At 39.7% G+C, this 26,413-nt stretch overlaps 1 protein-coding gene across 2 annotated transcripts; it reads right to left on the reverse strand.

Moving 5' to 3' along the window:
* Positions 1 to 104: 104 nt before the first annotated feature.
* LOC149793104 (uncharacterized) lies at positions 105 to 25,870 on the reverse strand. 2 transcript variants are annotated; one of them, XM_089967012.1, is made up of 3 exons: positions 25,747 to 25,870; positions 5,285 to 5,731; positions 105 to 1,313 (listed from the first exon to the last, which is right to left on the reverse strand). In XM_089967012.1, exons 2-3 carry the CDS (start codon positions 5,727 to 5,729, stop codon positions 322 to 324), a joined length of 1,437 nt encoding a protein of 478 aa, XP_089823138.1. In that variant the 5' UTR covers positions 5,730 to 5,731; positions 25,747 to 25,870; the 3' UTR covers positions 105 to 321. The 2 variants fall into 2 exon arrangements, with proteins under 2 accessions (XP_089823138.1, XP_089823139.1); XM_089967013.1 differs by having other exon boundaries at positions 25,801 to 25,869.
* Positions 25,871 to 26,413: the final 543 nt, after the last annotated feature.

A 26,413-nucleotide genomic window follows, 5' to 3' on the forward strand; every position in this document is an offset into this window, starting at 1 on the left:
AAGCGTACCGTTGCGCTGTTTGTTGACAGCAGCCTTCCTTTTAGATTATTCTAAAATTTATATGATGTGAAGGATTGAAAAGATGATAATAAAAACGACAAACATAGCCTTTGATTGCATTCTTTTTTTCGTGTACCAATAAAACGTAATACATAATTACGTAATCAAGGTAAGCGTTATACATAATTCGTTAACAATTTAGTATAATGATCAGTCCAAAAGTGTAATTGATTGCAGGTATGTTCACGATACCATTAATTTTACACTGTATAATTAGTGGTCAAATTGGAGTTTGCCTGGTGACAGATTCTTCCAAAGCAGTCAGTCTGGACAAAACATGGGGATCACATGTGTATTTCCAGATTCGGTAAGTGCTTTTACAATATGTGCTTTAGAGATTGGTCTTTTGCATAAAAGGAATAGCAATTCCCTGTTTTGGTCGTCATGAGTATCCTTGCTTCTGACTGTATCATAATCAGACTGGGTAATTATATCCAAAGATAATAACCAATCACAAAGTCGCTTGGGAAATAAGTCCTTTACCAATTTTGCAAAATTACCATTGTAACTGGGTTGAAACTGAACCTTTTCCTCTCTTGGTGCTGATGGTTTTTGCTGCAATGAAACATCATTCTCGATAGCTGTAACGTCCTCCGGTGTATCAGTTCTATTTCCAGTAACAACTACGTACGAAGACATGCTTCTTGTTAGATTTTGGTGTTGCTCTTCCAAATATTTCGATTCAGACTGATCCTTGAGCGATGAGCTTGATGGACTTTGTTGCAGGTACCCACCATCTACGGTATCCATACACACTGCGTAAACTTCCACCTGTCGCACTGATACTCCATACAGTTCCAATGCCACCCATACATCAGTCCTTTGATGAATATCTATACGTTTTGTTGACTTTTTACTTGTGGCATTGGTAAAAATGATACTGTCAGTTGTCCTTTCAATGGACACCTTACCACAGCTATCTTTCTTTTCCATCGTTACAGAGGAGATCCAACTCATCTCAGACGTTTTAATAGCGGTTACACTAAACATGTGCTTCTCCAGCCGATATAACTCTTTTGGATCAGTGTCGGTAATGTATATTTTTAAGTGAAATCTGAAGCGTTCTACGTCAGCCGAACCATTAGAAACTGGCTCACAGATAAGACTCATTCTTTCATGACTTTTCAGTGGAACCTTTGCGAAACATATGGCAGCAGGATTGTGACAATTTGTTTTTATTTCATTCTTGCCACCCACAAACTGCAGATTCATGCCTATTACCTCAGAGAAAAATGGGTAGTTGTTGGGAGAGGCTGAAATATATGGAAAAAAAACTAAATCATGGCAAAATTATTTAATGGTGAAATATATTTGCACATAATAATAACAATATAAAATCAATTAAAATCTCGAGACAATCACATGAGAAAATTCCAAACAATCAACAATTTCAATATTAATTATGTCACGCTTAGAGTTGTTATAAACCTGGAATTAATCTTGATTTAGTTATGACAGGCTTTCAGTTTTTTTTTTATACAGAATGAATATTGACTTATGTCATGCTTAAAGTTGTTATGAACCTGGAGCGAATCATGATTTAATTATGTCATGCTTCGAGTTGTTATAAAACTGGAACGAATCCTGACTTAGCTATGTCACGCTTTCATTGTTATAAAGCTGGAACGAATCCTGACTTAGTTATGTCACGCTTTGATTGCTATAAAGCTAGAACGAATCGGGACTTAGTAATGTCATGACGAGAGGTGTTATAAAGCTGGAACGTATCATAACTTAGTTATGTCACGATGAGAGGTGTTATAAAGTTGGAACGTATCATAACTTAGTTATGTCACGATTAGATTTGTTTTAAAGCTGAACAAACTCTATACTTAGTTATATCACGATTAGAGTTGTTATAAAACTGGAACAAGTCTTGTCTAACACGTTGAAAAATGAAAATATTATTGGATAAGTAAAACGTCTTTCCAGCATTCATAATCAGCTTTAAAAAAAAGTTAATGATTTACTTTTCTCGATTTCGTGAATATTTTCTAACAGTTGCAGTAATTATTTTGATTTGTATGCCTTTGATTTGTCAGATGAAATAACTGATACTGTTTTTTCTACATCCCATTAGTATTATCAGCTGCACGGAATTGCTTCTGGATCAAAATTACAAAGTCATGTAACACTGATAAAATAATTTTAAAATTTACAGTGGGCTAACAATGTGAACGCGAGCTAGATGCAGCTTATGCTTTTAAGAATGAATTATTTTTCAAACGACACTTTTATATTGATTTCATCTCGAATATTACATGGCTTGTTACGACCTTACGCAGATAATCAGTGTTCCATTAAGTGTAATATCCTGTACTTCTACTATGACAGACCAAATCGACACTACCTACCCTGACAACTCTTACGATATGCACGTACCTTGTTTCTTTATTAGTGATCACAATCCTGTATGTGCAACTCATAATCAACAGCGGGCAATCCAAAGCAATTCACACTCCTGTACCCATGTTTTACGAACTCGGCTCAAACTGAATTTCCTCTGAATTTTATCAAAATATTTGCTCATTTATGTTCTCTAAACCCGACCAGCATTGTGATTTGTCTATCCTAAATAAACCCGTTCCCATACAAATCAAAAGAATTAAACGATCAAAAAAGGCAAACGGTATGCTAATGGAATCGTTGAGGTGCAAGGTAAACAATACCACTATCCTAAATGTGAAGGATTTAACGAGTATCGTTTATAGCGGAACAAAGTCAAATCATTGTAAAACACAAACGCTGCTTTAAAGATGTCATTGCCTCAATCTATGTTAACAGATCCATCTAAAATCACTTGCGAAAATTTCTGCGAAACTAGTACTTCGAAGTTCATGTGAAATTATAGTTAATGACACTAGATATACTGATAATCACGATATTGCTTGCAAACCAACTGAGTTTCTTACATACTTGCATTTCCCACACACCTGACAGGTCTAATTTTACAGAGACTAATATAAAAAAACTTATTGCCTTCAATGATGAAAGGGTGCACGATCACGTCAGCTTTAATATTCTCCTAATTACATAAAATGATATGGATATTATCAATAAAACTGACACCAGCAAATCGGCGGGTCTAGATGGAATTCACCCCAAAATTCTTAAAATGTCGACTCTTCCCATGTATGAGTCGTTGAAAGAAGTAATTAACTGCAGTAACACTTCCTATACATTTTCGGACTCATGGAAATCAGCAAAGGTATTCGCAATTCATAGGTAAAATGGCAAGACTCGTCTAACTATTTATCCATATCTCTTCTATCTGTTTTTTCCAACATTACTGACAAACGTGTCAGCAAGCATCTTTTCGGATATCTTAACAAGAATCTACTCCTTCATAAATCAAGTTTTCTGAAAAAAATAAATTCATGTCAAACTGTACTGACAAACATTACAGACCAGTGGCTATTAGTGATCGAATCGCGCTAAGCTGCTTTGGAAATCTTGACTTTTTAAAAACCACAAACATGCAGTTGATTTAGTTGACAACTCGGTAATCAACAAAAACAAACTCTCAGCCATCAAGCTTTCTTCAAATTCATTTACGTATCTCAGTATCATGTCCCAGGCTGTTTGAAACCGTAAATATACTTTTGATTCATCTCATATTTTAAGTGGTGTTCTTCAAGATTCTTTTTAAGGCCCATTCTTTTTCTACTGTATATCAATGACGTAGCCTTGTGTGCAGTGCACAAACATTGATCTTTGCTAAAGATTCTACACTGCATACATTTGGTAATTCTCGTGCCTCTATTGTGTGTGTGCGTGTGTGTGTATGTTTGTGGATTTTTAACGTAGCTTTAACAATTTTTAAGTCATATCGCTACGATGTCTGCAGTGTGGCAGTTTATTGTGATGTCTGGCACTGAGGCATCATACCGCAGACATGTGGCATCATGTTCCACCCAGTTACATTATCCTGACACCAGGCCGACCAGTCCTAACACTAATCTATTAAAGCTGAGGGACAAGCGAGACAGCTGTAAACAACAATTTGTATAAGTCTTTGGTATGACTCGGCCGGGGTTCGAACCCGCGACCTCCCGCATCCCAGGCGGACGCTTTAACCACTTGGCCATCGCAGCAGCGCCTCTAGTGAAAACAGACTTCAAATAGACCTCAATAATACATCAATTTGGTGTCAACAAACCATAAAGAATATTAATATATCTCAAACGAAATATATGACAATCGGAACAATGTCGAACCTGTCCACTAACATGTATTTACTTATAACTCAAAAATGGCTTAGACGTGTCGAATGTTAAAATTCCACACAAAAAGACGTATTGGTACCTACAGTGACCAACGCCTCAGCTGGAATAAACATATCGGTCACATATGTGCAATGGTCATTAAAAAGAAAACTTACAACTACTGTCGAAGCTTCTACCTCCCCAGTCGCTTGAACTTTATTTTAGGGATATGTGAATAGCACTGGTAGACTGCGCTTATACCATACGAGAAAATATATCAACTAATAATCGATCCAGAGCTGACAAACTCCACCAAAAGCGGCACAATTATGAAACTCCCTATTATGACTCAGTTTTTGTTTTGTTTTCATGTCTACAAAGACTATCTATACAAAATGTCTTCTTTATTTTAATTCAATAACCGGTCTTTCTCCAGATTATATCTCTAACCTAACTGAACTAAAATCATCAAATATTGTCAGTAATCTCCGATCAACAACCAACTCCAGATTCCGTGGTCAAAAACCATCATTTCAAAAGCTCTTTTACTGTATATGCACCTATCATTTATAATTCTTTACCCGTGAGGACACGTATTTCAAATTCCCTTGCTTCGCTTAAAGCCTCATTAAAGAAATTATTTTTGACCAGCTAGAATTATATATTAAACTTTCAAAATACTGTATTTTATTAATTTTATTATTGATTACAGCTATAATCTGTGCATATTTTATTATATCTACGTATATATGACTTTTGACAAGCTGAAAAGTGTTTACACGTAACTGTATATAGTTTATTGTTCATATATGTGCCTGTTTACCGGTATAGTTACGTATTTTAAATGTACGAGCAAGTCTGCTAACATACCTCCGTGTGTGAAAGTGACTTTTAAAACATAAACTGTTAAAAAAATTGAGGACCACGTGGCAGATGGGCCTTTCATGGCCGAATGTGTTATTGTCTTTAATAAACATTATTATTATTAGAAGTAGTAGTAGTAATAGCAGCAGTAGTACCTTTGCTGTTAAGTGTCACGGTGATGTCTCCAAATTTGATATACACAGTAAGCCAAATTTTGGCTCCAGACCTGATGTTCTTTTTGTATTTTTTATCATTGTACTTAGTCATCACTGCTTCCTCTCCTGGTTCTAGGTTAGCAACAATACTGCAGGTCCTTTTGTGGACCTTCACTTCATTGATAATAATGAATTCTGGGATATCTGGCAGCTTAGAAAGAGTTCTGTTTGCAAATTTCGTTGGATCTTCTGTAACGAAGCCGAGAATAATTTGCCCACTTCCCGCCATCTCTAATGTGACTGGCATACCAACACCCAAAGACTGTTTACAAAAAGCAAATGAACCATTTGCAACTGGGAACCATGTTGCTGTGTCCTTGGTTATCTGCACATTTTCACCCGCTATCTCGTGAAATCCAAGGGAGTTTACGGCTGCCTCTGCCATGCCTGAAATTAGGCAATTTATTTAATACAAAATGCGATAATTACTACACATGTTGACTATTGTAAACAGGAACGAATGGAGTTATAAGTGTCCCTCTAATATCTAATGGAACTTTTACATATGCTTTGAATCTGCCAAGTCTTGCATGCTGACGAGAGAGAGAGAGAGAGAGAGAGAGAGAGAGAGTCTGCTTGTCATACTGGTTCAAAGCACATGACTTTTAGCCAACACGCTTGTCTTAAGGTCCGAACATCATGTGGAATCCCTCCCACCCACTCACCCTTTCCAAACAAAAGCACACATCGATGCCTTGTTTGAGAAAAATTTCATTCAAGTCAATGTTGAATAAAACGCTGTTTTATCTAATATAAATTAGTCCATATGAGCTACATAAACAGGGTGTTTTCTGATTAAAATGCAATGTTTTAATTTCAAGAATGGTCACACAGCGTCCCATCATATGACACCGAAATGTCATTAACACCCGACATGTCATTAACATCCGACAACAGTTTAGATCCAGATGACGCTTAGAAGTAGAATTTTATTTTGAATGACACTGATCACGTAATCTACATCATCGTTTATTTACCGACGTCCTCAGCGAAAGCATTGAATAACGACATCCTCAACGAAAGTACTGAATACCGACATCCTCAACCAACATATTGAACACCAACATCCTCAACCAACATACTGAACACTAACATCCTCAACCAAAGCATTGAATACGGACATCCTCAACGAAAGTATTGAATACCAACATCCTCAACCAAAGTATTGAATACCAACATCCTCAACCAAAGTATGGAACACCGACATCCTCAAAGAATGCATTAAATACCGACGTCATCAACGAAAGTATTGAATATGGACGTCCTCCGAGAAAGTACTGAAGATCCTCAGCAAAAGTATTGAATACTTATGTCCTCAATGAAAGTACTGAATACCGACGTCCTCAACGAAAGTATCTAATTCGGACAAGCAGCAGAGGGGCTGTACAGACCGAAACTTTTTGCACAATAAACCCCTCCAGGAAACTATTCCTCGATAGAGGGCTTATTTCGACGAAATAAACCCTTCTATTCAGAATACAGGACAAAAAAAAATGTCCCCCGAAAACTCGAAGAGTTTCCAGGGACAAACTCGTTGAGTTTGCACTGACAACTTGGGTTACTTCAATAAATCTGAAACAGTTTCCGTGGCGGGGTCGTTATTGAAAAATCCATGGGTCGGGTCCATCCCCTCTGCTGCTCTGGGAAATGAGTTTCCAAGGAAAAACATTTTTATGTTGCAAATAGTGTATCAAGTCCAATACGGTATCTTGTTCTGGGATCGTGTAAATTTATTGTCACAAATCCGTGAGGTTTTCTTTGAGCATGACTGAAGAAATTTTTAAATTTATTTAAATCCATATCGCCACCACACCAGGTTTGATGAATATTTCTCAGTGTATGTGTATCAACTCCATTGAATATCGCAAGAAGATTACAATTATCCCTGATTACTTTAGGAATTTGTGTATAACGCTGAGTAACATAAATCACATCAGTGTTTTTGTGACGTCCCCGGGAAAATATTCTTGCGGGATTTTTTTGCTTGTCCAACATAACATCATCATACACTACTAGGTTGTTAATTGATTCATCAAGATCCTCGACGCTGGGGGCTTCTTCGATATCAGTGATAAATTCAACAACATCCTCACCGTCTTTACTCAGCGCGCTTGCACTCTCATTAAAATCTTTTATAACGTTATAGCATCGTTGATCATCTACAGATGGAGCTATCAAATACAGTTTATCCCATTTCATCCACTTCATTATCAAGTTCAGCAACAGCTGTGTTTTACCTGAACCGGATGGCCCAATTATAATCGCGCGGATAGAGTTTGGTAGCACTGAATTATGCTTAACTGGCTCTTTCTTTTTTGTCGCAGAAAAATCTGTAATTTCCATTTGTATATAAAGAATAATAATTATGGATCTATATTGTGTGAAGTGTAAGGCACGAACCCCTACGAATGATCTAACAACCATTACAACAAAAAATAACAGACAAGCACTTTCTGGTAAGTGTACGCGATGTGGCACAAAAAAATTTAGATTTCAAAAAAAAAGCGAGAATTTAGCGGAGGTGACATTGCAGCCAAACTTGGAAAGCTCCCCGGAACTCCCTGGGCAAAGTATCCCGGAGAAAAACATCTCCCAGGATACAATTACTGCGGTCCAGGGACCCGACTAGATATCAGACTTGATGAACAATCTAAACCAAAACCGGGAGAGTATCCGATAAACGCTATCGACGCAGCGTGTCACATACATGATGTTGCTTATCGAAGTAAAGATCTACAAGACAGGCATATCGCGGATGTGAAATTAATTCATGCACTAAGCGCCATAAAAAATAAATCATTTAAGGAGTCACTCGCTAATTGGTTAGTAAGATCAGCGATGAAATCTAAATTAGTATTAGGCGCTGGATAATTAAATAAAAATGCAAGCGATTTATTATTCCCCAATCGGATACTGGAGAGGTAACTCAGCAATTAATAAACTCGCCAACGCGGCATCAGTAACACGCGAGGTTGCCAAAAATTGGCTATCAAAACAAGCAATATGGCAAATCTACTTACCACCACCTCGACAAATCAACTTTGCACATTTTGATGTTAGTGTGCCCAATGAAGTTCATCAGGCTGACATACTATTCCTGCCTCATGATACTGTCCGTAGAAAAATATACAAATACGCGCTAACAGTAGTTGATGTTGCCAGTAGATACAAAGAAGCAGAACCGTTAGCGACTAAAACAGCGTCCGAAGTCGCCTCTGCGTTTAAACGAATTTATCAACGAGGACCTCTAAACTGGCCACGATTATTACAAGTTGATCCTGGCAAGGAATTTCAGGGCGCGGTGTCATCACTGACAAAGCAGCATAACGTTACCATACGACGAGGACATACTGAAATTCATCGGGATCAGGCAATTGTTGAGCGATTTAATAGAACACTCGCTGAGAGATTATTCGGATACCAGTACGCGAGGGAATTCATTTACGATACGAGATCTCGTGAATGGGTTGCAAGACTGCCAAACGTGATAGCCGCACTGAATAATGAAATTACCAGAACAACAAACATGAGACCTGTAAATGCAATCACAAAAAAATATATACCCCGTGTCAGTGAACGCGGACAACAGCAACAAAATGTTTCAACGCAGCCAGGGACGCTAGCGTCCCCACTGCTGGGTAATGTCACCGTTAGGTATTTATACGAACCAGGCGAACTAGAAGGAGGAAAAAAAAGAGCAACCGATCCCACATGGAGTGTTACTACACATAAGATATCCAGCATAACCAGATCAACTGGGAGAAACGCAATCTACAGATTAGATTCGACTGCTCCTCAACGCGGATTTAAACGCGAGCAACTTCAGGTGATTCCCGAGGATACACAATTACCACCCCGATCACTAAAGTGATCCGCACTGAAGTGATTCAATCATTTAAATAACTGCAGCAACACCTCTGCGTCGGTTACACTCAAGACAGGTCAACATCACATTTTCACGTGTATGACCGCGACTGCTATCTATTCTATCTACGGTGAATTGCCTTGGGTCGTTTTTCGAATACTGCCACAGCAATAAACAATTACAACTCGCACAGTGATTATTCTGCTGTTGTTGTAATTGTATTACAAATTCAACATCCAAACTTTGTTTGGGATCAAACTCTCTACCATTTTTTTTGTCGCTCTGTTTGTAACCGGCTAATTTCTTTCTTATTGTGTCATCAGCGATTGAGCTGTCGTTGACAACATCATCTAATACAATTCTTCGTAACTGACCTATCCTTCTTACTCTTGACACGGCTAAATAAACTAAATTTGACCACTCGATGCGATCATCAACAATCCAAACTGTTGTATCTGAAATAGTTAGTCCCTGCGAACTGTGGATGGTCATAGCGTATCCTAGCGTCCACGGGGATTTGCTCATTTTCAGTGCCTGTTCAACAGCATCAACATCAACTGTGACAATATCATTTAATACTAAATTCTGTTTCTCCGGACCCGACGCAGTCAGGCGCCCTGGAATATCAACATCAATATTCTGCAATCGCGTATCAGCTGGTCTATAACACAACGGCACTGGCAACATGGGAAATTTCTTCTGATGTAACTGAAATAACCGCTGCTGAAGTGTGTCCCTGACTATCTTTCTACTTGCCACAATTAAATCACCTGGTTTCCACGTTTCCCAAAAGTCGCTCAGCGAAGTCTCTGGAATTATTTCACGCATTATCTCACACTGGACTTTATTGGTTTGTAGCCTGATCAGTGCCTTAAACTCTTTCAGCGTTTCATCGAGTGCTCTAACATCGTTAGTTATTTCCTCATAATAATCTACAAAAGTTTTCAGCCACTCGTGTGGAGATTCACCTGTAAATGGGGGTGGTTGACCATGATCGCCGCACATCACCACTGCGGTATTTTTCTTTAGCAGCCAATCCAGAAACTGTTTTAATGTATCCAACGGCACAGTGTCTATCTCATCCCAGATGATTTTCTCGGGAATATATTTCGTTCCCATTCGTTCAGGTGTCCACGTGCCGCCGCTGTATTTGAAAAAACTGTGATACGTGCACGCGTTAACATCCCGTTGTCTCATCTCCCTGGCAAGTCTGTGTGTGGGTGTTAGCACAATCATGTCAGAGTTTCTAAATAATTCAATCGCTCGAGTTGTTTTACCAGAACCACCAGGACCGTTCAGATAAACTGTTTTGTGTCTTGTAACAGGATCGTGCACCGGCGGCAACAACGAAGTTGCCCCCGACGAAACCATCGAAGATATTTCTGCGCTGCGATACTCATCCTCGATTTCAACATCAGCCGATTTACAATATCCGTGTAACATTTCATTCTTTATTCTCCACGAGCCCCACGATGGATCATCCGATATAACATTATCCAACAGCGCTGAGTGTTTTTTATCAATATAAAATGAATCCGTTGCAACTCTCACTGCGGCAACAGGGAATCTATTGATCATCGACAACAAATTTATGGATACATAAGCCAGCATCGAAGATCTCAAATGTATGTACTGAGATGATTCTCCGTCAATATAACTAAAAACAGTCCCTAGTTTTTCCCCGTTTGACAGAAACACATCTTTGCGGTTACAGAACATGTTGTTCGTGGCTGCATCAGCGACAATAAGATCCAATTCAGTCTTGTCCATGATTAATCGACTGTGATGTTGTTTATGATCATACGCTCCACCTTGAGTGAATTTCCCTATTATTCTTCGTCCTAGATCTTTTGCTGTGCTTTCATCATTTCTGAGTTTGCTTTTAAGTACTTCAGGAGCTTTCTTGATGATAGCGTCGATAGAAGTTTCTGGATATTCTCGTGACCAATCTTCGATGACTTCTTCTAACGTAACCGGCGTTGGAGTTGGCAACCAAACTTCGGTTTGACGACAATAACATATAATCGCTTCGCTGACCGTCAGCGACAACAGTATTCGACTGTCAAGCATGTATCGCAATAACACTATCGGTGCCCATCGCTTCTCAACGAAATGTCTGCCAAACCAAACATAACACACAGGATGTAAATCCTTAGCGAATTTAAACGACGACACACAAGCAAATCCGGTCAAGTCAAAATCGGGTAAAACACCGTTGACAGCTACTCTTGTCATGGTATTGCCAGCGTGGCCAAACCGTTTAAAATATTCGCTGCATTCTCCACGCCCAAGGAAACTTCCTGGATAACACGCCGTCATGTCCACGGATATCATACCGCGGTGATCATACTGAGTATTCCACAAACCGCCGTGTCCGTATTCGACACAGCTCTGCTGGATATCAGCAAGAAAACTTTTCGGAGTTGGTCTCCATGAATTTCGTTCCCGGGCTACATGCGCGACAACACCCGGGACAGTAAAACAGTGTGTCAGTAACGTATCAGTGTTGCCAGCATGATATTTTTCTGCGAGTTTTTTCATTTCCTGCTGTAACGCCATTGTTCTGTATATTTCCCCGTTGGGTCTCACAAACTGATCATATTCTCCATCTTCGCTACTTCTGAATAACCACACAGACACTGGATCGGTTTTACTTATCTGATAAATAAAATCAAACATGCTCCCAGAATTGCTTTGCAATTCCGGATAATACTTCACAACACGGTCTTGCGGAAATATCCTAACCGAGTCAGTCCAGGCGTGACTGTTATGATCGATAATAGTTATTGGTGTTCCACGGGAATTGTATTTACACTCATACAATACCTCACCGGTTAACGATGAAACCGTTATAGGAAATTTTAGTAATCGCTCTAGCTCAGCAACATCATTTATTGACGCTCCTTTATCCGCTACTCGTGTCGCCCACGCTGTTATTTTAGTTTGTCTTAGCGGTGTTAGGCCGTTTCCTCGCATTGCATTTTTAAAATGTTCCATTACTCGCTCAGCTACACAATTCAACACCGACACCTTCATCGGTTTGAGTTTATCAACGCGTGGTTTCTTCATCGGATAAATTCCATAAACAACTGCGGTCACAGGATACGCTCTGGCATAATATGGTATATCAATCCCAACAAGTACTCCCGGTTTTGAGTCTTTACTTAACAGAACGGTTTTTCCACGAACGCCTCTGGCATCAAGAACAGGGTCTAGTTTGTCTCTGATAATCCACGTTCCCTCGCCGACTCCAACAATAAATTTTATCTGTACGAAATATCTTCTATCGTCGAGATACCCAATTATGTTACGCGCGATTGTATCGTTCATGGTAGCATCAATGATACGGTCACGAGAAATGCTTTGCATTTCCCGAGAAACGCTCGCGTTTCCGAGGATAATTTTATACGAAGACCACGTGTGTGCGGCACCATCACGACGAAACTCTTCTTTGGCATTCTTGATAACACCAATTACCTCTGCTAACTCTCTTCGTCGTGGATCAGCGGTTAACCGGTCAAGATCGAATCTAGAACCTGATATGGGTTTTATTCTGGATAGTCTTTCAAAACCCATTATTATAATTAAGACAAATATTTAAATAGACAAATATATTATATGATGAACCAATGCAAGTGGATCAAACTAAATTCATCAGCGCCGTGTAGCAAACCCTGCAGAGGCGAATACTGTGGACAACATGCTCAACAGGTCCGCGGTGGGAGTCTAGGACCGATACCGTGTATCAGATGCGGCATTGGAGTACGAGGAAAAACGCAATTATGTTCAGCGTGTGGTGGAAAACGCTATCGAGAACTAAAACGGTATTATGATAAAAAAAATCCAGACTGTGATAACGCTCTCAAATGCGAGCGTGATTACATAAATAAGTTTTCAGACAAATTATGAATTAGACAATGATTTGCTTATAGTATAATGAATCAAGAATTCGTCCGACATCCAACTATTCCAAATTATGAGGCAAACCGAGATGGCATAGTGAGAAACTACAGGCTGAGGAAACAAGTTGGTACAGTTGATAATGCTGGTTATTTAAGATTTACTGTTAGGAAAGGGAGGTATTTATGTCATCGTTTCGTCTATGAGGTTTTTAACGGAGAGATCCCTAAAGGCCTTGTCATTGATCATATTAACGGGAACAGACTTGATAACAGTATTGAAAACCTTCAAGCGATCACTCAGAGCAAGAATACCATACGAGGAAGAGTTAAATGTAAAACAGCTATAAGAAGAGCAGTGAAATCTGTGAATGTTGAGACTCGTGAAGAAATAATATTTCAATCAATGAGCGCAGCCGGTAGGTATTTCGGTATTTGTCCACCTTCTGTACAGCATGTCGCAGATGGGATCTACAAAACAGCATTTTCAAAGAAGCTCAAACAGAAGATTTCATTCTGTTATATAACTCTTATCGTTGACACAAACGACGATAACTCCTCCGAGAGTGTGTAACGCTTTGCAGAGTTGTCGTTGCTGGTCAGAGGATTTGCTCCCCCTAAGAAAGCCACCTTGATAAAATATTTTATCGAGTTCATAACATGTAATCATTTATTTACCGTAGAATATATATTTTTTTACAAACAATATCCTCGTTTTACTGAATATATCCGACTGTTTTGCTCTTCTGTGCTTGTTATATGACCGCGCTTAAGAAAACATACAATTAAAATATTTTAAACAAGTCCCGCCCACTGCTAGAGCGAATTTCCAACTCGCAAGTAACAGTTGGGTTATATACGAAATCGCTCCCTAAGACCTTTGGGTCGATCGAAAGTCAGCACGCGCAAGCAAAACCATAAATTTAATCCGCCAATGGCGGGTGTCTTTTGTGCACCATCCAATGGTCGATTCAATGGATGGTTTTGCTCTGCTGCTGACCGTAGAAAATGACCCACCTGTGTATGTTTGTGTCGTCATAGGATAAGGTCTTAGGATAAGTTAGGATAAGATTACATGTTCATTGTGCCTTTACTTGCTGTCATACTCGAATCAGAGGTTAAAGGTTGTCTGTTCTGTACCGTCTCTTAGGATAAGATTACATGTTCATTGTACCTTTGCTTGCTGTGATACTCGAATCAGAGGTAAAGGTTGTCTGTTCTGTACCGTCTCTTAGGATAAGATTACATGTTCATTGTACCTTTGCTTGCTGTGATACTCGAATCAGAGGTAAAGGTTGTTTGTGTTGTCAAATAAATGTTTGCCGGGCCTGCTAGAGAACTCGATCCTAGAAGCCAGGGCTGTCTCGTCTTGTAAATAAATGTGCCTCTGAGTCACTTGGCAGTCAGAGGGGTCCGTCCTTAGGATAAGTTACGTGTTATATGTTTGTCCTTGTCAATTCACTAAACACGTCCTCTTGAGCCTATAGAACGTTATTTGACGATCTAGAGGCTCTTGCAGGGGATAAAGTGTTTCGTGTTACATGTTGTATTGTCATGTCGGAAGCAGTCCTCGTGGGGTTCTAGAACGTTATTTGACGATCTAGGCCCTTGCAGGGGATAAATGTTTCCGACTGTCTCGTTTTGTTTTGGAAAGCTAGCGTTTCTCATGCAAAGTGTTTCTATTAAAAATATAAAAATATATAATAATATGAATCACGAAAATATAAATACCATACTTGTTGAAATTAAAGAATTACAACAGCGAGGTTTTAATATTTTACTAGATACTGAAACAATTATGTCAGATTTTGAATCCTTGAATGAGCTATCACGCTTGGGGAAGAACAATCTCCCTGCTCGTTATAGGTTCATTAAGGGTTTGCAAGATCGTGTTTACAGATCACTTGCCGGGATAACTGAAAATCAGGTATCTGAATTTATTCCACTGTGCCGTGCAGTTGAGAAGATTCGTCTTGGATTGTCACAAGAGTATGAGACTCGAAAATTAATTAGCACCAGGGTGAGACGGTTAAAAGGTTATATAAAGAATCTAGACACGGAAATGCCTTGCATTTCTGACAAAAATACTAGTGTTTCTGACTACGAGGCCGACAAGGAAGTATAAACCGCATAGCGTGTGACTCACAGCACAAAGTGAAAGTAGAACCTGAGAACGCTAGCGCCCCCCCCCCCCCCGCTTGGAGTGTAAAGCACATTTCCACGGGTAAAAAAAAAAGTGTATTATTTTTTTTGCCCTTGGAAACTCAAAGAGTTTCTCAAGTGAAGGGCGCTTTCAGATTTTCAGGATTTGCTTAAGCGTTTCAACATCAATACAGGAATGAGAATAGTTCATAATCTGTTCTCGTTGACACCAAACTATGATCATATGATTTTGCTGTAGCTCTGTTAATTGTGACGGAGTTAACAAGAAGTCTTCGTCACCATACACGTCAATAACTATTTTAACGGGGAAATACTGTTCTGGGAATGTCTGTATTTGAAATGCGGTTTTTATTGCCTCGTAAAGAATTTGCTTATCATGAATATGAACTCGTGCATGAATGTACTCGGGTTGATACATTATACACAACCGTTTTTTTTTAAATGCGTGCTAGCACTTTCAACGATAACTTATGCTGGTTTTGATAGGGTATTTGCACGATAAAATGACGAAAATGGATCAGTGCAGAAAAAAAAACTATTATAAATATTATGGATCCCTTGACTTAGGACTTCACCAGTAAGTTTATACTAACAGTCTCGTCACGCAGGTCCAACAAATTCCCCCTCTGGTCGGTGAGTTTGAAATTTATCGTTGACAACCACGGGTTATGACACCGTAGATAGACCGGATTGATTGGTTCTTGCACAATCAGAAAACCAGGGGGGTCTCTTGGTGTGAACGTATACAGGATAAACCCCTGTTGTGCCGTCGTAGTATCTGATGCGCTGTAACTGCCATCGATGACGTCACATACAAGATTGACCGCAATAACATCTGTGATATTTACGATCCCGGGTGAGATGTGTCTGCCATCGGATGCTGTACTGTTGTCGTGCTTGAGAATAACAGGTTGTGGTTTTATTCGTTCGTACGCGGCAAGAATATCTTCGAAAGATTGATCGATGAGATCAGAGACTGATTTTCTCAGCTCGGGCACGTTATATCCAGGAAATTTAAAATCTGAAATATCATTCACTTGAATACCATATTTAACTGCAAAATCTGCTCTGGCTATCTGTCTATAATTATCATCGATATAGTCTTTAAGATCCAGTAAAGCCTGAATTATTCTTAGATTTATAGTTTCCATGGCCGATGCGAGTTTGTTTAGTTTTTCTATGGTTGTGATAATATTATCACGCGGACTTGTTAAATCAGAAATATAATCTTGGAAATATACTCGCAGGAGTTGTAGCTGTTGTTTATGTACTAGATTGATCGGAATAAATAATTCAGATTCTATATCATCTAGACGGTAAACACGGAGCTCCTGCCCCCCCTTAACACGTGGAGCTTCTATACTCCAAGTATCGGGCATTAAAGTACTTTTTCTTGCTAGTAATTGATCTGCAAGGAGTAAATAATAATTGTACTCGAGGTCGTGTAGTGCTTCTTTATAGGTCATAAAATCCGATTTTTCAGGTTTTGGTGGACGAGGTTTAACCTCGGGGGCCTTTGGCCATCCTAATAATGTTCGGATTGAGCTGTTATAAATATCCACGGCGTATCCTGGCGTTGAGATTTCAATGACCGCAGACAGCGTTGGTTCATGAGCTGTTATAGATATTTTGGCTTCCTTGCCGGTGATTCGTTTTATTTGGCGTTGTATCTCATTATTGATTTCTTCGATCTGATAACTCCCAGTGGGAAGTGTAATTGTATTCCAGTCAAGTTCACCCTGTTCGCCGGAGTCGGCTTTGCTTTTCCCGAACACGAATGAATTATTTGGCTGCAGACCACCAAATGATGCCGACCTAACATTGGGCCAGCTGTGATACACACTGAGCTTTGCTAACGCGATTTCACTCACTGGAATTGGAGTTCGAAAATTAATACCGAATTCTGGTGTCGTCGAGGACACTGAGATCATTGTGGTCCTTACCGGTGTTGTGTTTGTGACTATTTGTTGAAGCAGTTCTATTGACATTATTTATTTGTTTAGTTTTCAAATAGTCATTGTACGCATCTGACATTAGTTTGAATTCAGAATCTGATATCGTAGCGTCGCTACTTTGCACGTCTAACGATGATGATATCAGCGATGATAATTTCTGATATGCGGTCGTGGCTGTATTTAATTTTGTCGTGTAATCGTGTAATTTTGTGTTAGCACATGATGATATTTTTTTTGCTATGATGCCGAAAACTCCAGCTGTTGTTGTGGCCGCGGAAACACAGATCGTGGCGGCGACTGCTGCAGTTACCGGAGTGACCGCTGATAGTATTGCTCCGGCAGATGCAACAACGGCAGATACTGAATAAACCATAATATCCAGCACTGTTATGCGGCGCTTGTATTTTTTTACTTTTTGACTAGTTACTTCGATGACAGTTTTTAACTCAGATTGCCACTCACGGACTTGATTGTATCGATATTGTTGAGCATCTGGCGTCGTTGACATTATTCAATTACGCGGTAACCAATTGAGGCGTTGCAGCGACGAATTCCAAACAAAACCAGTAAGATGTTGCTGTTAAACTATCGTCCTCGGCTTCAAGCATAAATGTTTCCTCGGTTCCGCTGTTTAGTATTACAGTGCAAACCCCGGAATACTTATCGGTGGAATGTCTCCAAGGATATGTTGTGAAGATTTCAAATTTAGCGGCTGAAAACACAGACAACCTGTAAACACCGGTGGCTGTTGCTGTATATTTGATAGTGTTATTTTGTCGTGACCATGTTGCGAATCCCGATGATACCGTGAATACGATGTTGGTGATATGCCCCGGAGTAACTCCAGTGGGAACTTTAATCAAACTGGTTTTGTTAACGATATCAGGAATACCCGATACGATATCCTGCTGTATTTGTTTGATCGTGTTAATGTCGGTCTTTACATCAGCGAGTTTTACATCGACGACTGGAGGAGTCCCAAAGAACTTATCCACGACCTCATCAGTTTTTACGAAGTTTCTTCGAAATCTTGTAAACGCGCCCACGTGAACATCATGCTCTGCACGCAGCGTATTTAGTTTACCGTTGACGATGTCCACGTATTGTTTGTTTGACGCATCCTGGTCGGATTCGGGATTCGCTAACGCGGTTATTTTGTTGCCGCTCATGGTGAGTTCGCCTGTCATCGTGTCACCGGCTTTTTTCACACATTTATCAACACCTTTATCAATACTGTCTTTGATGCTTGCGATTGATATATTCGAGTCCTTGATCCGGCCGCCATCACTAAATGCAACGAAGTTATCCTTGGTAGCTCCAAGAACTCTGCGAATTATATCATTCCACTTAATGTTGCTCGTTCTTAGTTTTCCTTGCCTGTCTTGGAAAATAGCAACTTCATCTGGGTCAACTCCAGCTATATTCAAAAGATTATCGACTTCATCTTTGGTCGCATATTTTGAGAGATCAGCATCTGTGCTTGGTTTACCTCCTCGTGTGAAAGGTCTTCCGTAAATATCCACCATTATTCTTATTGCTGTTTTTCAAATGCTAGCATTTCTCGATGCGGTATATTCATACACTACTTTATGAGGAGGAGTTGCTGGATTTCTTGAGATTGCATCAAGAACATTTAAAACCTCCCTCCCACAAATGGGCGGATCAATTAATGTTTGTGTTGGTAACGTCGACTGCCACACTGGAACATTAGAAAATCTGCTGACATACTTGAGAAACTCAACTGGCGGTGCTAAACCGTACGAATCAAAATAGATAATTCCACGTGGATCGATCGCGTAAGCAACCCAGTGAGTTCCCGGACCATCTTTGTTGTCGAGATTGATAATGCCAGTTTCTGGATTATTCGGTCGTTGCGGTAATTGATCTCGCATAAATACGCCTCTGAAATGTTTTACACGCAATTTTTTAACAGCATCGAGTAAATCAAAATTGCTCAACGGCGTTAGAATTTTTTTGGATACCATGATGGTGGAGTTCCTGGTAGTCTTAGACCGCGTCCCTTTTTTTTCTTGTATCCTTTTCCCGTTGCCTTTTTTAGTGCCATTCCAGCTGCAGTTCCAACTGCACCGAGTGCTGCGGCTTTTGCTACGGCTGGTGCTGCCGCGGCAATCAACGCCGGTATTGCTGCGAGAAGAGGAAATATTCCACCGGTTTTAGTCATGTCCTTGATAGCTGCAGCAGAGAAATCAAGTCGGACACCGGTTTTTGCTGTTAGTGCCTTATTAAAATGTTTAAGCTGAGTATTAGTCAACGACAATTTGTTTGGACCACCAGTAATCTGATCTCGTTTTAGTGTTATTGATGTCCCGCACGTGCTTGCGTTCTTTGATTGCAATTTCTTCGTTTGACCGGAAGTCAAGGTGACATTAACATGACTGTATGACATTATATCCTAAGTTTGATTTTAATTGCGTTACATATTCTCGATTGGAGCGTCGATGACCCTCATTCGTCCGCCAACACCTTCAAGCAGCATTGCTTTATCGGAGAGTATGACAGCAATCGCTCTGTAACCACCAGCAGGAACACCTACACGAGCTCGGAAATGTAGGTCGACAACAGATTGTTTAACCAGATCAAGATGTTCCAGCGAAAAGTAATAAATCGGATATAAACTCATAAAGTCTCGCTGTGATATTTGCAGGCCAGTGTCTACATTAAGGTCGCGCCCCATAAATGACATCAGACGATGATACGCGCGTGCGACACGATGATGTTCGAAATCTATTAATATATCCTCAGATGGCTCCTGATGCCCATTTATTCTCAACGAAACTTCAGAAACTCCAAGTGTATCAAATACCATTGGATTTCTTTCCTGGCTATCTGTTCTAGCACGGTATTGAAATGCAATGAAAATATGTCGTGGTGCTGATACTCCTTGTTGCGATGATATATGCCATGTAAACAACCCACCATTATCACCCTGAATAACGTCTGTGGTTGTTGTTTTCCAGGATAGCAGTGATTTACCGCCCGTGTCCATGAAAGACAACAGTCGTTGTTCTTCGGTGATTGACGGAGACAACACTGGCATCCACAACCACAGTTTAGTTAGTATTACCTGACCAGGGGCAACAGCAGCATCTCGCCAGATAGCGTCATTATCATCAGGTTTTCGCACAAGTACAACTGTGTGTTTGGCACCGAATATGACCTTGTGGACATCTCTGCAGAATCCAAAGATGTGAGACAATGGAATCACACCTGAGAACTCTTCATCTCCACTTAACATCGATCTACGTGTTGCAAAACCCAAATTAAAATTTTCGTTCATCGATGCAACTGCGTCACCGGCATTATTCATTGTTACATTCCTGTTCTCGGGGCTGTCGGTTATATCCTTTGCAAACATCATTGATGGTCCGGCTGATCTGGTGTAATCATCCGAGTATCTCGCCAACCCGAGAATTGTTGTGGCAACGTCGACGTTATCATGAATTGTTTCAATTTCTTTTCCATCTATCATGTAAATAGCGGATTTAAATAACGCCATGATGCCGTTGTTAACAAATCCAACTCGGTCGCCGATTCCGTAGTTAGTGTTATCATTCTTTAAAAGCCTACCTTCAACTTCGATGAAGGCCTCAGCGGGCAAGAAGTATCTACTTGTATCCTGGACCTGTAGTTCAATTCTTCCGCGTTGGTTAGGATCACGTGCTTCATAAGAATAATATTGAAAATCACGTACAGAATCATCTTTAAGTACTGGTTTGGACATATCAAACGCGTCATTGGATTTTCGTGCAAACATTATTATTATTTGTGATGATCTAATTAAAATGTTATCGTCACCGGAAACCACTACCAGCTATCAAATTAGCAGTTACACTATCTTGCAACGCTTTGGAGGTAATTCCTGCTGTTGCGATCTCAGCTAATTTCTGATTTACGGCCTTATTTACTACGCTACTAACATTTGCCGGCATAGCTTCAGTGGATGGTAGTTTTACTGGCACCAACCTCTCGACTGGGTTTTTTTTTCGTATCAGCTGTGCTAGTCGATCCTTGATTGATTGAAATGCTTTCCCGGCAAGACTACCAACAGTGCCAATGGCTTTATCCTTGACAACATCAGCGGCTTTCATCGCGAATTGTTTTGCTAACGGTCCAGCTTTCGGAGCGATTCTTGTGACTAAATCCCTAACAACATCACCGACTCCATCTCCGTAAACAACCTCGTATACTGGTAATCGTGAGTTTACTACTCTGACACTTCTTGGTCTGCGAAAAGAATCGTGTAGTATCATTTTATTTAATTATTGTTTATCTAACTGAATTTGCTAGCAAATTTAATTATTAGTCGCTGTGGTAACCGTCTGCGAGTTCATCAATGAGCCCCCGGTAGATGCTGATATCCATGATGCCACGCTGAAATAGTCTCTGACAGATATCTGCGGCTTCATTTATAATTTCCGGAGAATTGTTTCCGGCACGTCTTCCTCCGATGAGAACTTCCAACCGTGATACATCATCGATGATATTATTAGGGCAGGCAATAAAACCGGATCCTAAACCCTCCCCTGTTGATGGTACAATTCTTGGGGATAAAATGTCTTGAGGCAAACTTTCAGAAGATGTTGTTAAGCTAATTATCGGCGACCTAGTTTGTTTGAATTTTTGGCCCCGCGGACTTCCTTCAGATGCAGCCTCGTATTCACTTAACGGAGTTAGGTCAGGATCTATTGCTCTTCGCCGTGAAGGATATTGTTGTCGTTCTGTGTGTTGCAACGGTGATTTTTCTTCTTGAGGTTGCGATGGTGGAATTTCAAGTTTACGTATAGCATCTACAAGTCTATCGTATTTTGTATCGTCCCTGCTGATTTGTTTTTTATTTTCACGTATACGATACGAATATTTGATAAAATTATCATCTGTCATAGAACCGTGTTCTGGGTTTAAAGACACATCTCTTCTAATCAATCCTAACAGTATTGTCTCAGGTAATTTCTCTTCTGGTACATTTTTAAGAAGTTCAATATAATCCGGCGTAAATCTTTTGGCGGGGTCAGTAATTCTCCCTGTTACTCGCTTACCAGCAGGTACTGACACAACAACTTCATCGGGTGGAGGCGGGGGTTTAAGTCCAGCTGAAATATCCTGTAAAATTTTCCTTTGCTCTATTAAAGCCTCTTTGGTAACAGCTGCGGATTTTTCAGTAGCTTTGGTCACGGGTTTAAATAATTCCTCCGTAGTCTCTGCAAAGCCTTCCCGTGCTTGCTGTCTTAGTTGTAATTTTTGTCTGACACTATCACGGACAGGAAGAAATTTCTGAATTGCTTCGAGACGTTCTCGAGCTAATCTAGTCGTATGTGCTTCTCCAATATTTGCCATTATTTATTTGTCAATGATTTAATTCCGCTAACATAAAAATGTTTTTCCTTGGAAACTCATTTCCCAGAGCAGCAGAGGGGATGGACCCGACCCATGGATTTTTCAATAACGACCCCGCCACGGAAACTGTTTCAGATTTATTGAAGTAACCCAAGTTGTCAGTGCAAACTCAACGAGTTTGTCCCTGGAAACTCTTCGAGTTTTCGGGGGACATTTTTTTTTGTCCTGTATTCTGAATAGAAGGGTTTATTTCGTCGAAATAAGCCCTCTATCGAGGAATAGTTTCCTGGAGGGGTTTATTGTGCAAAAAGTTTCGGTCTGTACAGCCCCTCTGCTGCTGGACATCCTCAACCAATGTGTTGAATACTGGTGTCCTCAACAAAAGTATTGAATACGTACGTCCTCAACGAATGTGCTGAATACCGGTGTCCTCAACGAAAGTACTGAATACATACGTCCTCAACGAATGTACTGAATACCGGTGTCCTCAACGAAACTACTGAATTCGGACGTCCTCAACGAATGTGCTGAATACCGGTGTCCTCAACGAAAGTACTGAATACATACGTCCTCAACGAATGTACTGAATACCGGTCTCCTCAACGAAACTACTGAATTCGGACGTCCTCAACGAATGCGCTAAATACCGGTATCCTCAACGAAAGGATTGAACACGTACGTCCTCAACGAATGTGCTGAATACTGGTGTCCTCAACGAAACTACTGAATTCGGACGTCCTCAACGAATGTGCTGAATACCGGTGTCCTCAACGAAAGGATTGAATACCGACGTCCTCAACTAAAGTATTAATTACTGACGTCCTCAACGAAAGCACTGAATACGGACGGACTCAACGGAAGTATTGAATAAGGACGTCCTGAAAGTACTGAACACCGACGTCATTGGGATTTTGCTGATTAAATGTTCGATATATACCTTTCCAAATTTAAAACAACATCCACAGTTTGGTTACGGTGTCATAATGCTCACTTTCTCTTTGCACACTTTAATTAAATCATTCACATTTTGGTTTAAGGTGTCATAAGGCTGTCTCTCACATAGCACACTTTAAGTAAATGATCCATATTTTGGTTTAGGGTGCCAAAGGTTATCTCTCTCACAGAGCACGTTAATTAGACAAAGCAATGGTAAGTTAAGATATAAAAGTCTGACAAGAACTAAAACAGCTGTAAACGTAATGGCTTTGGCAGCTAAATTTTCAAATAAAACATTTCCATGAAGCACAATAGGGATCTAATTTTCTTCACGGCTGATTTTTAAACGTGGTCTGTTATAAGGGTCTGTTACCGGTAAAAACGATTCCATGCCCAATGTACTTATAATCTGTAAATCCAAGCATATGTTGGAGGTCAATATATTTACTTTATCCACACATGTCCAATAATACTTAATAACAATAATCCGTGTGTTATCTGGCGTATAATAAATAAATAGCACAATTACACATTACTCAAAATAAAATGAAAACTTTATTTGTTTTGTTGTATTGTTATGAACATGGTCATGTGGACTCGAGTCACAATTAATACGTCCAGGTCAGTACCTACAAATGTAGTCCAAATCTATTTATAGAGTATTTTCCCATGTATTTTCATACATCCTTTAGTTGGAATTTCGATTTTTGTTTAGAAAAATAAGAACTGCGACTAAGCAAGACCGATTTGGCCCAATCGGGCCTCGCGCTCAGAGAGGCACCGCGCGTTGGTAATTTTAAAAACTATACATAGAGAGAGAAAGTAATTTTAAAGTGATGGAAGAAAGTTTAAGTTCAATATCATATAAAACTTGTTTAAATGTTAATTTCCAAATGCCTTGCGTACAGGGAGCCCAGCGCGTAAATCGGGGGGGGGGGGGGGGGGGGGGGGCTCGTTTGCTAAGGCCGTTACTGAATCGAAGTACTGAAGTTTTAGAAGAAATATTGCGCTGGTTAAAATTGGTCTTTTTTAAAATAAGTTCTTTTTACAAATATCAAACATTTAGGCCTTAGGCATTACACGACTAAATGAACTCACATTGAATTTTCTCATGTCGTTTCAACAGTGATTTCTTCTCGATTAGACTTGAACAACCATTAGCGCGGTGGACGGGTGATTAGCACTCTTTCTTTCAGGCAAAACAGAGTGTTTAAAAAAATTTGCCATACATTACAAAAATTATGAATTTTTATTATCCACCCACCAACAAAAACAGTTGGTTACCAACGTGCGGCTTGAGCGTTCGAGAAGCCTGGAAGAAATGTTCTATTGTGGCGCCTCTACATCGCTATAGAGAACGGTTTTTATGTCAGCTATCACCATCCTCCCCATCCTCAATATATTTTTGTGAAGAACTGACTTCGTTATATTAAGACGAAAGTGAAAATCTATAAACAAATAAAATATCTGATGCAAAAATATTAAAAAAAAACACAAAAAAAAAACAAACAAGCAACAAAACAAGCATTCCCTACAACACTCCCCCTCCCCCCGCCTCTCTGTCACTGTTTACTATCTCACATGCCTTCAGGCTAAACAAATTCTGGTCCGATTCAACCTTCGTACTTAATGTTGTATGAGAAAAATTTTCGATCAAAAAGAATCAACATCAGCTTTATTTTTTTATCGGTACTTTTCCCTTAATGGATCCTCGATACCGTTGCTTTAAAAGCATTACAAGGTTGTTTTAAAAAACAGGTGAAACAAGAATTCAACTTCCTGGTTATGTTTTCCAGACCAGGTCAAGTAATGGGGAGGGGTGGCGCACAAATAAAATGATGGTCAAATTTTAAGTGACAAATGACAGTCTGTGTATATAGCAGGGGGAGGGGGCCTGAAACCGCCGCCCCACCCCACCCCCGATCCGGACCTGCAGGGCCATCATGTTCTTTAGGAAATGTCACCGGTTACCTCATCGTTGGATTGGTATACAATGTGAACATGAAATCCGTGCCATTCCTGGATAAATTCTGAGATTCTTCGCAATACACGATATGATAACTGGAAGGGGGGGGGGAGCGTTCTTATGTACTCAAAGCTCAGTAAGCAGCTTTGCCTTCTTATAAGTACACTGATTCTGTTGACACTTGGTTTCAATTGTATACCAATCAAACGATGAATATTCGATGAATCCTTCCTGAGAAGAAAGCGTATATTATTTGTGCAAACCTGGTTAATCTACTGAAATTCTTGCGAATCGACGACTTTTGAATAAATAATCACCCTGGGTTCATTGGAGTAAACGTAAATTCCTACAGACGTTCAGGTCGGTACATCTAATATAAGATTCCCCTCATACCACGTGATAACCGCTGGGTGCATTCATGCCGTCACAGATTAGATCCGGAACAATAATGTGGATTTGAATCTCGAGGAAAATGGTATAGCGTCAATATATATATATATATATATATATATATATATATATATATATATATATATATATATATATATATATATATATATATATATACTCTCTCTCTCTCTCTCTCTCACACACACACACACACACATGAAAGCACAACAATATATCGAAACATGGATGATATAGTTTATCTTGATGGCACCAGCCTTTTGTCCTGACGAGGAAAGAAGATAACCGTGTAATCTGGAGGTTTGACATTTAAATGGTTTTGTTTTTTTATGTTTTTTGTATCTTGTAAACAAAAGACTAATTTTATGGCTGGTTGGCGTCGTTTGTAGCAATGTGATTACAATCGGATCTCCACTCTCCGATGTGGAGGTCTGACTCTAGTCAGATTGCGTTCGTACAAACTTGAAAGACACTAGCAGCAGAATTATGTATAAATTGGTTAAATTCTGTTTAAAATTTGTT

Source organism: Sinohyriopsis cumingii, chromosome 8 (assembly GCF_028554795.1).
Source record: "Sinohyriopsis cumingii isolate HCF-2022 chromosome 8, ASM2855479v2, whole genome shotgun sequence".
Taxonomy (NCBI): Eukaryota; Metazoa; Mollusca; class Bivalvia; order Unionida; family Unionidae; genus Sinohyriopsis; species Sinohyriopsis cumingii.

Excerpts from the sequence above, each read along its gene's own strand:
- LOC149793104 (XM_089967012.1), bottom strand. The coding sequence starts at position 5,729 with ATGGCAGAGGCAGCCGTAAACTCCCTTGGATTTCACGAGATAGCGGGT. Across the intron at positions 1,314-5,284 it reads CGTGACACTTAACAGCAAAG|CCTCTCCCAACAACTACCCA; the intron begins GTACTACTGCTG and ends CATATATTTCAG.